This window comes from Melanostigma gelatinosum (assembly GCF_949748355.1).
Source record: "Melanostigma gelatinosum genome assembly, chromosome: 13".
Classification (NCBI taxonomy): domain Eukaryota; kingdom Metazoa; phylum Chordata; class Actinopteri; order Perciformes; family Zoarcidae; genus Melanostigma; species Melanostigma gelatinosum.
Window position 1 is genome coordinate 9,269,675 of NC_136646.1, and position 14,024 is coordinate 9,283,698.

A 14,024-nucleotide genomic window follows, 5' to 3' on the forward strand; every position below is an offset into this window, starting at 1 on the left:
AGAGATAAAAATCCAGCAGTAGGAAATTGGGCAGTAATGTTTGGAGTTCATTCGAGGTAAAAGCTCTTTGGGCTTTTCCTCACACAAGTCAGATGGGAAAAAAATTGCCGTTGCATTGAAGTCAGTGTAAAGCAGCAGCGCCACACTGTCTGAGGCACAAATCATATTGCTTTCTGAACTTTCCAGTCACAAAGCTCTGGGTCTTCTAAAGAAATATATTTTTAACTTGATCCCTGCCGCTTCTACTCCCGCTCCCCATCCTCACCGTCTCTTTCTCTGTTGCTCCCGCCTTTCGGGATATCCACCAGGCCACAGCACAGATGGAGGGGAGGCTGGCTGAATTCATCCAGGCTTTCTCTCCGGAAAATGTTCTTCCACTGGCCGATGGAGTCCTCAGCTTCATTCACCACCAGATAGCTGAGCTGTCCAGAGACTGCCTGGCCAAATCCCGCGAGGGCCTCATCACCTCTGTCTACTTCTTTGAGCTGCAGGAGAACCTGGAGAAGCTTCTTCAGGATGTGAGTTACAGAAAAGATACAATGCCGACGAACTCATGTAAAAGCAATGAACCAAGTAAGCACTAATGACTTCATTTGCATCAGAGCTGGGTATCAAACCGCAATATCTTTTGAGTGGCAGTAACAAAATTATTGTTTTTAAGAGAGAAATATATATATATATCTGCACTTCTCATTCACGTTTTGATACAAACAATGGGAAACCCGTTGAATTCTGCATGTCAGCTCTATGGCGCGTTTTAGTCACGGTAGAATAACAAAGAGTATAAACATATCATTTTAGTATTGGTACAAAAACTCAGGTATCATACTTCACGAGCATTGAGAAGCTTCAGATGATACCGCTGGGCAAATTAAAGCAAAACAGACCCAGAAACAAATATATCTTTCTGAATGAGCGATGCAATGTGATGCCGTGGCAGGTTATTGATGAATAGAGTCGGCTCAAGTCTTCTAATTTCATTCAAACCTGTGATGCCTTTGAGACGAGACGAGATTGGAATTGCTGCGGTAAATGCAGGCTAATTGCGCTCGGAGCAGATAACAGGTATCAGGCAATTTCATCGCCGACCTCATTTTGGCGGCTTGATTGGATCGCTGTCATTCTTCTGGGGGGCCTGGTTTTGGCTTGATAGTATCGGCTGTTTTTTCACGATGAGATATTCTCAACGGTGTCAGACTTTGCAAATGTTAATGTAAATCTTCTCTCTTTCTGCCTGTGCGTGTCTCTCTCTCTCTCTCCGACAGGCCTTCGAGCGTTCGGAGAGCACCGAGGTGGCGTTCATCACGGAGCTGGCGAAGAAACTTCTCATCGTCATCTCCCGACCGGCCAGGCTTCTGGAGTGTCTGGTAAGATAACGTCCCGTGCCATGTTCACAACCCTCATCCTGCCCATTTCCACGGTTCACGTCCCTCTTGTGACTTAACACAAATCGATTTTCTCTAGATAAACTTGGGCACAGACACTTGTTTGTTTGCCGATTAAAAGCATTTAAGCGCTGTGATGTACCACACAGCGGGGGCAGAAAATCTAACTTAAAGAGCCCGGTGCAGTCCGTCTGGATGGCGAATGCATTTGCATTTAGATTAGAATTTGTCTCGGCACAGTACGACTAATACCAGTCGGCGGCCCCCTGCTGCCGGACCGCCTTCCCGCCTGACTCAGACCGTGACCATGGTGTCACTTAAAGTATGGAGGATGTGTGTGTTTGTCTGGTTGTTTCTCTGGTGTGTGTGTGTGTGTGTGTGTGTGGTTTTATAACCGTCTTTGCGTCCCACTCGATGAGTCATGCCACAGCTTTTCCTCATAGTATTTGATTACGAGTGACAGCGGATACCGAGACATGGAGAATTGATACGTCGTTGTTTTCTGCATTTCCCTGCAGTCGGATTACAGTCCGCGTGAACCATTGCATGTTTTTGACATCGCTAGTATCCAGGTTTTCGGATCAGCCCGGAGTGGTGCAATGGATGAAACACTCCTCTGCAATCCAACATGTCAGCATGCGGCCTTAGGGATTACCTCCGGAGGTTCAGACTCCAGGTTTTTGTGCCTCATTTCTCAGCATGCGATGGAACTTTTTCCGCTCGACAATATTTGTGGTTGTTATCACACGAACAACGATTTGAGCAATTCTCATTCAGTTGTAATACTTACAAGCGGAATGGAGACAAAATAACCTGTCAGAAATGTTCCCAACTCTCCAGATGCCTGAGATTGTGGCAGAATGTGACACTATCAGGTTGAGGAAGTGTGTCACTGTGAAATGGAAGTTAGGGTGTCTTCATTTACCGTACTGTGACTTATTTTCCAGTGGAATGGAATGTGTGGGCATGGTAGAGTTACAAGAGGATTGAAATCAAATGCTTCAGCTTTGGTTCGAGCTTGTAAAGTGTAGCTTTCAATGGGAAAACAGTCCTAAAACACAATCCAAGTCTCGGCCGAGGCTGAACAGACTGCAGTGATGGTGTCTTCCAGAAACAGGTGTTGGAGCTGCTCCAGAGGCAGTGAATCATCAAACAACTGCTAAAAGCAGCCAAAGCGGCTTTACTTGGATGTGGAAACATTTTTCTGATTTACATTTTAACCAGTTTATCCGGAAGCAATTTAATGGAGCAGCTCTATAAAAAAATCTTTTTTTTAAAAACGTTCCACCTGACGACATCACGTTGACGTCTTCGTGCTCTGGTTTCCAGGAGTTTAATCCCGAGGAGTTCTACCATCTGCTGGAGGCGGCAGAGGACCACGCCAAGGAGGGTCACTTGATGAAGACGGACATTCCTCGTTACATCATCAGCCAGCTGGGACTGACCAGAGACCCTATCGAAGGTGGGGGGGAGACAGAAACGCACAGATGTTACTTGTCAGAAAAATAAATGAGCTGACAGCTGGTTTACATGTTTCTCATCAGATATGGTAAACCTCGATAGTTACGACAGCGAGGGGCCGCTGACACCCGAAACAGATGACTCGACGGAGGTGAGATCCGAGATTGATCCTAAATGTGGTCGTTTGGCCAACGCTCATTCCGTCCCCGCATCCATCGGCCTTTATTTCTGCCTCCGCGCCGACGACAGCGGTTCCATTCTCGTTAACGCGACATATCTCAAATTTGGCACAAACGTCCACCTGGACTCAAGGATGTACTGAATCCATGACCTATTGACCTCACAAAACAAAATAATTCAAATGCTAATTATGACAATGTTCACACACATGTCTAACAGGATAAAATAACAAAGTGATAACATGTTGGACAGACATGTAAACTGTAACTTGACTGGTTGGTGGAGGCAGGCGTACAACCGCAAGGCGGTTATTCTAGTTTATTTTTGCAGAGTGACTTTTCACAGAAAACGTCTGCTTCATCTGCTAATGACTTGGCATATATACACACATCTAATTTAGCTCATTTATGCTGAAGCATAAGAAACAGGATACCCCCCCCCCCCACCACTCTCCTTGAATCTGTGCGCCATCCCTCTTGCATTAGGCACGCCTCCAACTGCCAAAATTAAGCTAAGTAGGAAAAAAAAGATTAGACGAGAGGAAGGGGCGTGTAGTCCGAACCAGAGTTCTCTGCACAGATGGTTTAAATGTGCGTCACTAAAGTTGACAATGACTGATTTATGTCATTTGTCGGATTTGTTCGATTTCACGCTGGATCATTTTTAATATCAGCATTGTAATCTTTGATCCACAGGGTAAGATCAGAGCGATGAAAGCACCAGAAGAAGTAGACTTCCAGACCATCAAGCTGATCAGTAATGGAGCGTACGGGTGAGTAGAGTATAGAGCGTTAGGGCGTACTTACATTACATCTGTAAGTCAGGCATGCGGGACAAGAATAACATATGCCTCTGTGGGTGGTGGTGGTGTGTGTGCACTAGTGCTGTGTACCTGGTGCGTCATCTGGAGACCCGCCAGCGGTTTGCCATGAAGAAGATCAATAAGCAAAACCTGATCCTGAGGAACCAAATCCAGCAGGCCTTCGTGGAGAGAGACATCCTGACCTTCGCAGAGAACCCCTTTGTCGTCTCCATGTTCTGTTCCTTTGAATCCCGCCGGCACCTCTGCATGGTCATGGAGTACGTAGAGGGTAAGATTATATCTGTGTGTGTGTGTGTGTGTCTCAACTGGTGGGAAAAAATTATTTGATTCTGCCCACATCAACACCGCCAGTTATTGAATGTTTTATTATGTTCTGGTATGTTGAGTTATGTTCCTTGTAGTATAAGTCAGGATGTGTCCCACATTCACTCTTCACACTTATTCTAAGCAGGTTTTGAGTACGTAGTGTGCTCTCACTGGGGGAAAAAGTAAAAATTCACAACTGCTCAAACTAGACGGTAGGCGTACTTTCCCACAATGCAACGGGGAGAGGAAATGGAGGCGCTGCCCCCAGCTGGAGAAAAAAAAATCAAATCAATTGTTTGTGGTGATGAAACAGCTCCCGAAATAAAAGAAATAGCATTACATTTGAAGACCGACATGTTGCACTCCCAATTCTGGAAGCTTTAAACGGTCTGGGAGACGTGGGCGAGACTAATCGAATGATGAACTGTGCTGGTGCAGGTGGAGACTGTGCCACTCTGCTGAAGAACATCGGGGCTCTGCCCGTGGAGATGGCGCGCATGTACTTTGCAGAGACCGTCCTCGCGCTGGAGTACTTGCACAACTACGGCATCGTGCACCGTGACCTCAAGCCCGACAAGTAAGAGATTGCAAAGAGATGATGCAAATTGTGACGATGCGTGACTAGAACACTTGCTGTTTTTAATTTGTTCTATTCCAAAAAAGCTTGTATGTGTTCACTTTGCTGTTTTTATATTATCAGCCTCCTGATTACCTCAATGGGCCACATCAAGCTCACGGACTTCGGCCTGTCTAAGATGGGTCTGATGAGTCTGACCACCAACTTGTATGAGGGACACATAGAGCAGGACACTCGGGAGTTCTTGGATAAACAGGTAAGACAACATACAAATGACTCAAATCCATTCGAAATAACTCAAGGAGCCAAATGTCACATGGACAATTTGTTAAAGTCATTTTGATTTGCCTGAACTTTTGATTAACTGTATTAAAATAATCACACACATGCAATGTAGCTGTAAACTGTCTTTTTTGGCTGTACCGCCGCAGTGCAGACTCTCCAGAGTCAGGTTTAAATATAAAACGTCCTTTGATGTCTTCATCTCTGTGCAAAGATATTCCCCCATCATTGTGTGCCAGGCATATCTGAAGCGTGAAGAAGAACAGTTGGCGGAACAATAGGCCGGTTTTACCTCATTAGAATCAAATTCTTCTTATTTTCTCGAAGCCTTTCCTTTGGCCGCGCACGCTTTGAAACTAAGCCTCGTCATTTTTTTCCCCCCGCAAACGCATTTACGGCGGCCACAAATCCGTTAGCATTGAGTGCATACCCATCTGCACATGAACACCCCTCGCTGGGGGCTTTCATCTCGTCTCAGCATCTATGAAGAGGTCTTCTTAGCCTGGCAGGAATATGCATGCTCCATAAACATGTGCAACCATATGTTATATATGAATATAAATATGTTATGATATAATATAATATAATATAATATAATATATAATATAATATAATATAATATAATATAATATAATATAATATAATATAATATAATATAATATAATATATAATATAATATAATATAATATAATATAATATAATATAATAATATAATATATATATATAATATAATAATATAATATATATATAACATATATAATAATATAATATATATATAATATATGTAATAATATAATATAATATAATATATAATATATGAATATAAATATGTTATGCACAGGTAGTGTAGAAAATATGTCATATGACAAGCTGGTTTAGAATAGTCTGAGTAGATTTCTATTTCAGATCAACCATCAAAGTATAATTATGTGACGTTAAATTAGATGTTACAATAAATGCTTATCGGTAGCAAAAATGCACAAACCTGTAGAATCTAACACACATGAAATCGAGAAATACATTTTTCCTTCAGGTGTGCGGAACTCCGGAGTACATCGCCCCGGAGGTGATTCTCCGTCAGGGTTACGGGAAGCCAGTGGACTGGTGGGCTATGGGCATCATCCTGTATGAGTTCCTGGTGGGCTGTGTGCCTTTCTTTGGAGACACCCCAGAGGAGCTGTTCGGCCAGGTCATCACAGGTGAAGGGATCAGAGGTCTGAAGTTGAATGAGTGTTCTTTGACACACTTCTCCTCACGTGTTTCCTCATGTCCTCCTCTCTCTCTCTCTCTCTCTCTCTCTCTCTCTCTCTCTCTCTCTCTCTCTCTCTCTCTCTCTCTCTCTCTCTCTCTCTCTCTTCTTTCTGCTGTAGACGACATAGTGTGGCCAGAAGGGGATGAGGCTCTCCCTATCGACGCCCAGCACCTGATCTCCTCCTTTCTGCAGACCAATCCACTGGTTCGACTGGGCACAGGTCAGTCCCCTATAGACTCGTGGTTCCCAGCCCCTATTTTATTCTTGGACTCTATAAGTATCAGTATCTATTTTGGCCGAAACCATTGGTCCTATTTATTTTTAGAGGTAAATTCTTCGGTGCGGATACGTTTTGTACTACTACCTCTTAGAGGGGAAGAAGCTGGAAGTTACGAACATCTATCTATTATTAACTATGTTTATCATCTATTTATTATTTTAAGCTAAATATAACAACCATTTGTCCACTATTTTAAGATGATTTTTCAACCATTTATTCATTTTTATTAGCTAACTTTTTCTACCATTTATTCAGTATTTTAAGCGAATCATTTTAACCGTTTATTCATTAGCTAACGATATCAACCATCTATCCATTACTTGCAGCTAACTGTCTCCATCTCAAAGGTGGTGCTCTGGTGTCACAGTTGACTCAATCTGTGGCTTTTTTTTTTTCATTAAATCATAATTTCATAGTCTCCATAGTCTCTCCACGTACCCCCTGGGGTAACGTTAAATGTACCCTTGGTTGGGAATCACTGACCTAGAACACTAACGTCCCGCCTGTAGGCTCACCAGTTCAGTTTACCCAAATAAGTCAACTTCTGTCTGGGTCAAAGTGCCTCTGCTCGCTTCAGGGTCCGCAGTTCTTACCTGTCTTGTCTTTGTCTCCCCCTCCCCCCCTCCCCCCCTCCCATCCTCTGCCTTCTAGGTGGTGCTTTTGAAGTGAGGCAGCACTCCTTCTTCACAGAAGTGAACTGGAACAGCCTGCTGAGACAGAAGGCAGAGTTCATCCCTCACCTAGAGTCTGAGGAAGACACCAGTTATTTTGACAGTAAGTCTCCTGCTTGGGATTCCACGATAGCTCCGGTAAATGTAGAAGAGTTTGCAGCTTATCGTGTTAATCTCTGCCTGTTCGTCACCAGCCCGTTCTGAGCGCTACCATCACGTGCAGTCGTATGATGAGGACGACACCAACGACGACGAGCCCGTGGAGATACATCGCTTCTCGTCCTGCTCCCCTCGCTTCAGCAAGGTCAGACCCCCCCCCCCCCCTCACATAGAGAATGTTCGAAGTGTTCAAAATGACAATCGGTCCACAGAACAAAACAATGACCATCTGTTTGTTGTGTGGGCCCGCAGGTGTACAGCAGTATGGAGCATCTGTCCCAGCTGGAGCACAAACCCCCTGGCGTGACCCTGCGGGAGCACAAGGTCCCCAGGGAGGATCGAGTGGCCAAGAGAGAAAGCCTGGGTAGCCTCACCCTAAGGGACAAGAGCTGGAGGACTGGATCGCCTGAGATGTAAGCGCAAAAAATAGTGAAGAATGACATCTTTGTCATTTCTTTTGTCCACTTTGAGATGGCTTGAGAATGACTTTATACCAAAGTCTGACTGCTTTGCTTTTCTCAGGAAGCGCTTATCCTGCTCCGAGTCCTACTTCGCCGAGAGCGACTACAGCCCACCGTCCGGGGCCCGGAGACGCTTCTCCGCCCTCATGGACACGCACCGCCTGGCCTCCCCTCTGGAAGTGGACTCTGAGCTGCCTGTCCCCAGCAGGCAGCCTCCGATGAAGACCAGAGGGGCTTCCCTGGAAGGAGCCATGGGTGCCATCGCCTCTCAAAGCGATCTGAGAACACTCCTTAAAGACGGCAACGGGCTCACAGCCGGAGGTAAGAAAAAAGGATGAGAAAGCACGATGTCACTTTGTGGCCCCTAAACTGTGTTTCACCACAATTTCTAACGAGAGCTTCCTGTCGCTACCATGCCACAGAGAAGATTTTGAGACCCGCTGACGCGCCGTTGCCTCTACCGGGCAGTGCCGCTGTTCTGGGGCTTCTGGACTCACAGGGGCCCCGTGGGGCCGCCACGGACCTGGTGCTGCGGAGGGTCCGCCACCAGCAGCTCTCAGCTGAAGGGGAGAAACGTAACCCACAACCAGGGACCAAAGTTATCAAATCCGCTTCCGCTACGGCTTTGTCTGTCATCATTCCTGCAGGTAAACGCACCGGTTATGTGACATCAGCGACTGACCTGTAAAAATAAACGTATTTAAACCTGAACTCCATCCCTCTCTCCTCAGTGGAGCAACATGTCGCCTCCCCGCTGGCGAGCCCCATGTCTCCTCGCTCCCTCTCGTCCAACCCGTCCTCCCGGGACTCTTCTCCCAGCAGAGACTACTCCCCCGTGGTCAACGTCCTGCATTCTCCAATCACCATCCACCGCTCGGGGAAGAAGTACGGCTTCACTCTCCGAGCCATCAGAGTCTACATGGGAGACAGTGACGTTTACAGCCTGCATCACATGGTCTGGGTGAGAGAGCAGAGCCGATAATCCAGCTTTCATTCCGAAGCATATTTCATACATGCAATCCAGCTCCAAGTGCTTCACATTAAATTGTATAAAACAAACCAAAGGGTGCTTTATCAAGATTTTGAAAATGGGTCTCAAGATGTTTTTTAAAGGAATTCACAAAGAGTTGTCTAATAGTTACAGCAGGCCGTTCCATAGTTTTATGGGGCCCCCCCCCATATTTATTTTTCTAAATTGTCGGTACATTTAATACTTCAGTGTTAGACGACCTTAGGCGGCAACTAGAATTATCGAGGAATGCAATCGAAAGCACTCAGGGCCTTGTAAACAAGTACTACAAAGGTAAAGTCTATTATAAATGGGACAGAAATACAATGCAAATATGCTCAAATGAGTTTGTCGTTCTCCCTTTTTTCTTTATTTTGATTCAGATCGCTGATGTTAAACTCTTCACAAAGGTTATGGGGATAGTCCAGTTAAAAGAGCATTGCAATAGTTAAGAAGAGAGACAAAACAAAGTATTCATACATTTCTTTGCATTAAAAAGAGCAAGTTATGGTCTCACATTGCCATCATGCTAACTGACAGTTTGGTTCGATGATACCTAAGACTTTTGCCAGTGTCGTGTGTCGTCTGCATAGCTATGAACTTTTGAGATAATGTGTCTGAGTGGAAACAATCCTGTATAATGAAAAAATGAGGGGACCAAGTATGAAACCCTGTGGAACACCATATGAAATATAATGGATATCTGAAACATGGCTCACCAAGCTTTTCTAGAACGTGGTTTACCAGCCCCCGCTAGAGCTTTAGCATGGTGATAGCTTCCCTGTCTAAATACCTTTTTGTTCTAATCACAGCATGTGGAGGATGGGGGTCCCGCCCAGGAAGCTGGTCTTAGCGCTGGTGACCTCATCACTCACGTAAACGGCGAGTCGGTCCATGGTCTGGTCCATACGGAGGTGGTGGAGCTCATCCTGAAGGTGAGGACTAGCTACCGAACTAACTTATATATCCATTGCAAGATCTTTATGGGATGGCTCCAATAAAATGTGCTTTTATATACATGTATATTATCTACAGAGTGGAAACAAAGTGACAGTTACAACTACTCCATTTGAGAACACCTCTATAAAAGTGGGTCCTGCCCGCAAGTCCAGCTATAAATCCAAGATGGCACGGCGCAGCAAGAGGACAGGAGCCAAGGAGGGACCAGAGTGCGTTACTGCAGTATAGAGTGCATTACAAGGATTCACTGTCTTTCATGTTTTACATGCCTCTATTCTCCTCACCATATGTTTCTTTTTGTCCTTTCAGGAAGAAGAGGAGCTCCCTCTTCAGGAAAATCACCAAGCAGTCCAACCTGCTCCACACCAGCCGGAGCCTCTCCTCTTTAAACCGCTCTCTGTCGTCCGGAGACAGTCTCCCAGGCTCCCCCACCCACAGCCTCTCCGCCCGCTCGCCCACTCAGAGTTACCGCTCCACTCTGGCTGAATCCCCTTACATGGGTTAGTATTGAAGGCCGAGAACACGTGCGTGTTTTCGTACCTGGTTTGGCTCTCTGATGGGCCTGAAAACAGTCACTTAGGATGGAGAATATATTCTTAAAAACTCAAAACATGGGGCGTACTAGTGGCGCTGTGGACACAGAAAATAAAAAACACAATGAATGTTGACCATATTTATTTCCTCCTCTCTCCTCCAGGCACCTCCTCCCAGAGCAGCTCCCCAGCATCCAGTACGCCCAACTCCCCCGCAGCCTCTCACCACATGAGGCCCAGCTCCCTGCACGGCCTGTCTCCCAAACTCCACCGCCAGTACCGCTCCGCCCGCTGCAAATCCGCCGGCAACATCCCGCTGTCCCCCCTGGCTCACACCCCTTCCCCGACCACCTCGTCTCCTCCTCCTCTCTCTGGCCACACGGTGGGGAGCTCCAACACCACACAGACGTTCCCCGCCAAGCTGCACTCCTCGCCCCCCGTCTCCCGCCCTCGCCCCAAAAGCGCCGAGCCGCCCAGGTCCCCCTTGCTGCAGCGGGTGCAGTCGGCAGAGAAGCTGGGCGCGCCGATGCTGCCGTCCTCCTCCTCGTCGTCGTCGTCGCCCTCTCCTCTGACCGGCGGGGTGTCGCTGCGCAAGCACAGCCTGGAGGTGGCGCACGGGGACTACAGGAGAGAGTCCTTCCACTGCGAGCACAGTCTGCAAAGCCTGCTGGAGATGGAGGGAGAGAACGGACCCGCTCCCCCGTCTCCTTCATCCTCCTCCTCCCCCTCTCCTCCCATGGGGGGGGAGATCGGAGGCCTGAAGCCCGCGAGGAGGCTGGGAAGGCAGGAGTCACCGCTCAGCCGCGACACCCTGCTCCCGCCGAGAGAGAAAGACACGCAGACCGCAGCGTCGGAGCTCGGCGTCTCGCAAACTGAGAGCGTGGCTACCAAAGCCGAGTCCAAGACCAGCGTAGTTCATACAAGTAAAGCCACAGCTGAGGTTCTAAAGAACAACGCAAGTGTAGCGGCAGCGAAGTCAAGTCCAGCGCTGGTTTCATCCACTCCGGTGGCCAAGCCGAGCCCGGGGAACAAAGCTCAAAAAGCAGGTACTTCAGGTTGTGAGGCAACAGTCTCCAAGAGTAAACTAGGTGAGAAAATCCCGATTCCCGGCACATCAAAGGGCCTGCAGCAGCAAGAGAGTAAGCAGCAGAGTGTTCAGACAGACGGAGCGCCTGCGACTAAAGCTCAGGAGAAGACTGAGGAGAAAGCCAAAGGCACCGTGGGTGCAGACAAAGGAAACACGCAGAAAGTACCGTCTGCAGAGCAGGTCAGGCCACAAAAAGGCGCAGAATCGGGAGAGAAGGGAGGCATCGGTGGCAGTGAGAAAGCGACTGAGACGACCAAGGTCAAAGGACCCGCGCCCCCGATTCCCACCCAGGTTCAAACCCACGCCAGATCCAAAACGGAGAAGGCGTCGAACAGTGGCCGCGGTGGGGCCAGGGAGGAGCGGGCACACCTGGAGGTCCTGGAGGAGAACCCCACGTCGCCGTCCTCCAACGCAGCGTCGCCCTGCTCGGGCAAGTCTCGCCCCATGCCGCCGGGGGACAAGGCCAGCTTCGTCACCCAGCTCACGAGCGTGGCCAAGACGGTGCTCGGGCCCATGAAGGGGGGCTCGCAAGAGGGGGCCAAGGCGAGAGACGCCTCCAAGACGAGCGACGAGAAGCGGGGAGGCGCGGCAGGAAAGCCAGACTCCTCTTCCGGGGGCGGCCGCCGCGGCGCTCAGGCGGCAGCCTCGGCCGGCGCTGGCGCAGTCCAGTCCGATAAAGGCAACATCCGCGGCTCCAGGCACCACTCGTGATAAGAGAGCGTCAGAAAAGAGTCTGACTCTCCCATGCAATGCCTTTTTACTGTAGCGTCACACTGACATATCAACAGGACTTTGAGTGGAGGGGGGACATAACATGCCTGAAGAAGTGACAACAAATAGATGACGTGTGACATGTAGGACACACAAGACGTGAACAAAGATGGTATCGTAATGTAGGCCCGTGTATGTACTGTATGTTCAATGTTTTGTATATAAGGAGGGGATGCATGTCCGACACTGTACATGGAAAAAAAAAATGAAAATATTTAAAAAGGAGATGAAAAAAAATATAAAGCCGAACCTCAAGGTGGTGAACACTGTGAACAACTTTTCAGCAGGCCAACTGTTAACTGTGTGTGTGTGTAAACAAGCAGTTTCTTCTGTTATAAACGGGGCATTACTCACTCATTTCACATCCGCTCCTCCGGTGCCATCCTTCAGTTAAAAGAGCAACACATACTGTACTTCAGTGACTGAACGAGTTCGCGCTCCGCGTATAGCGAAGATATAACGGCAGAACATAAACGGGAGCCTGGACCAAGATATCAGAATACGGTGGATCAGCTGGCGGGCTTCAGATCTGTGTAAGGGCTGAATTTTAAGTGGAATTGAAAAGAGGGAGATGAGATGAACTTGCACAGGGACACTATGCAATGTGCTGATAATGCCACGTTTTCTTCTTTTATTCTCTGGTGTCCCCCAATTACCTAAGTTTACATTGTGCTCCAGACAAGACCAGAAGACAAAAGAAAGGGATGCAGTAAGCCAAGCAAACACATTTCTTTTGTTGTTTTAAACGTTGTCTCCATCGATCGTAGTGAAATGTGCAATTCTGTATTTTAGGCTATGAAGTGAACACACTAGTTTGTCTGGTATGGAGGCAAAATGTGTAAAGAACTTACAGGAGAGTAGGCCGGATGCTCCTTCCCTCACTCTTTTCTATTTATGCAGTTGTACCGTGTATGTTGTGTAATGTTACGTGTGACGGAAAGTGCCAGTCTTTTTGTTTCGCGATGATGTGATTGTTGTTTTTATTTTGTTGTTGTTTACACTTAAATGTATAATAATAATATGCAATCCAACAGTGCCCAGTTTCATGAAACGGAGCACCCTTTGTCAGTGATACGAGTAGTAGACTTTACGCAGAAGACAGGAGTAGATACGTGGAGAGCATCTTAGTGGTGAGGTCGTGTGTGTTCTTGTGTGGTGCAGCTCCTCGTAGTTTTTGGGACACCGGGCCTGTCTTAGACTGCCACCTTGTGGACCACGTCGCACTACACCGAAAGTCCCGAGGTACAGAGAAAGATATAGGCGGTACATGTTGCCTGGGGGGGGTCTTTCCATTCAGACATATTATATCCGGATGCATAACACATTAAGATCGAGAGCTTTGCAGTCTGAGCGTAACAAGTCTTTGTTTTTATATCCATTACTAAGATGTCGTGGTCGTCAGACATTAACCCGATGTTTGCAACTGTGTTTTTGTGGTGTGATGTGGGAAAATTGCACTTTATTTTGTGTCGAATATTTTTTTGTCATTTACTGGTCCTTTATATTTATTTGATTATTTTTCTATTCGTTTTATTTGTGAAACTTTTTTTTATCTATTCAAACGTTTTTTTTACACGTCACAATTTCTGCGTTCGTACTGAAATTACATATTTATACATTTTACATTTAGACTGAGGGATCTACCAAATCTGCGTGGCTACCGCGTGCGTGCTCCATGTCTGAAGTTGTCCATCCTTGTGCCCGTGTTTGATTTGTGTTTTGTTTTGTTTTTACAGCAGCAACTATCTCAGACTGTTGTCCATTACATTGCTACATATTTACTTGCCACCGTTGTGAAAAACCAATGCAAAAAGCCTATAGTGCAGA

At 47.0% G+C, this 14,024-nt stretch overlaps 1 protein-coding gene across 1 annotated transcript in view; it reads left to right on the forward strand.

Annotated features, from left to right (window-relative positions):
- Positions 1 to 13,973, forward strand: part of LOC306786971 (microtubule-associated serine/threonine-protein kinase 1-like) — a gene marked incomplete at its 5' end in the record, with an annotated part of 39,378 nt that extends 25,405 nt beyond the window's left edge. Inside the window, 20 exons of the mRNA XM_079281930.1 lie at positions 309 to 518; positions 1,266 to 1,367; positions 2,715 to 2,847; positions 2,930 to 2,997; positions 3,722 to 3,798; positions 3,909 to 4,117; positions 4,594 to 4,732; positions 4,856 to 4,988; positions 6,048 to 6,213; positions 6,385 to 6,486; positions 7,198 to 7,320; positions 7,412 to 7,521; positions 7,629 to 7,789; positions 7,899 to 8,158; positions 8,260 to 8,484; positions 8,569 to 8,798; positions 9,659 to 9,781; positions 9,882 to 10,015; positions 10,116 to 10,306; positions 10,504 to 13,973. Of these exons, the coding sequence (XP_079138056.1) occupies positions 309 to 518; positions 1,266 to 1,367; positions 2,715 to 2,847; positions 2,930 to 2,997; positions 3,722 to 3,798; positions 3,909 to 4,117; positions 4,594 to 4,732; positions 4,856 to 4,988; positions 6,048 to 6,213; positions 6,385 to 6,486; positions 7,198 to 7,320; positions 7,412 to 7,521; positions 7,629 to 7,789; positions 7,899 to 8,158; positions 8,260 to 8,484; positions 8,569 to 8,798; positions 9,659 to 9,781; positions 9,882 to 10,015; positions 10,116 to 10,306; positions 10,504 to 12,137 (4,530 nt within the window). The 3' untranslated portion in view covers positions 12,138 to 13,973. The remainder of the gene's footprint in view (positions 1 to 308; positions 519 to 1,265; positions 1,368 to 2,714; positions 2,848 to 2,929; positions 2,998 to 3,721; positions 3,799 to 3,908; positions 4,118 to 4,593; positions 4,733 to 4,855; positions 4,989 to 6,047; positions 6,214 to 6,384; positions 6,487 to 7,197; positions 7,321 to 7,411; positions 7,522 to 7,628; positions 7,790 to 7,898; positions 8,159 to 8,259; positions 8,485 to 8,568; positions 8,799 to 9,658; positions 9,782 to 9,881; positions 10,016 to 10,115; positions 10,307 to 10,503) is intronic.
- Positions 13,974 to 14,024: the final 51 nt, after the last annotated feature.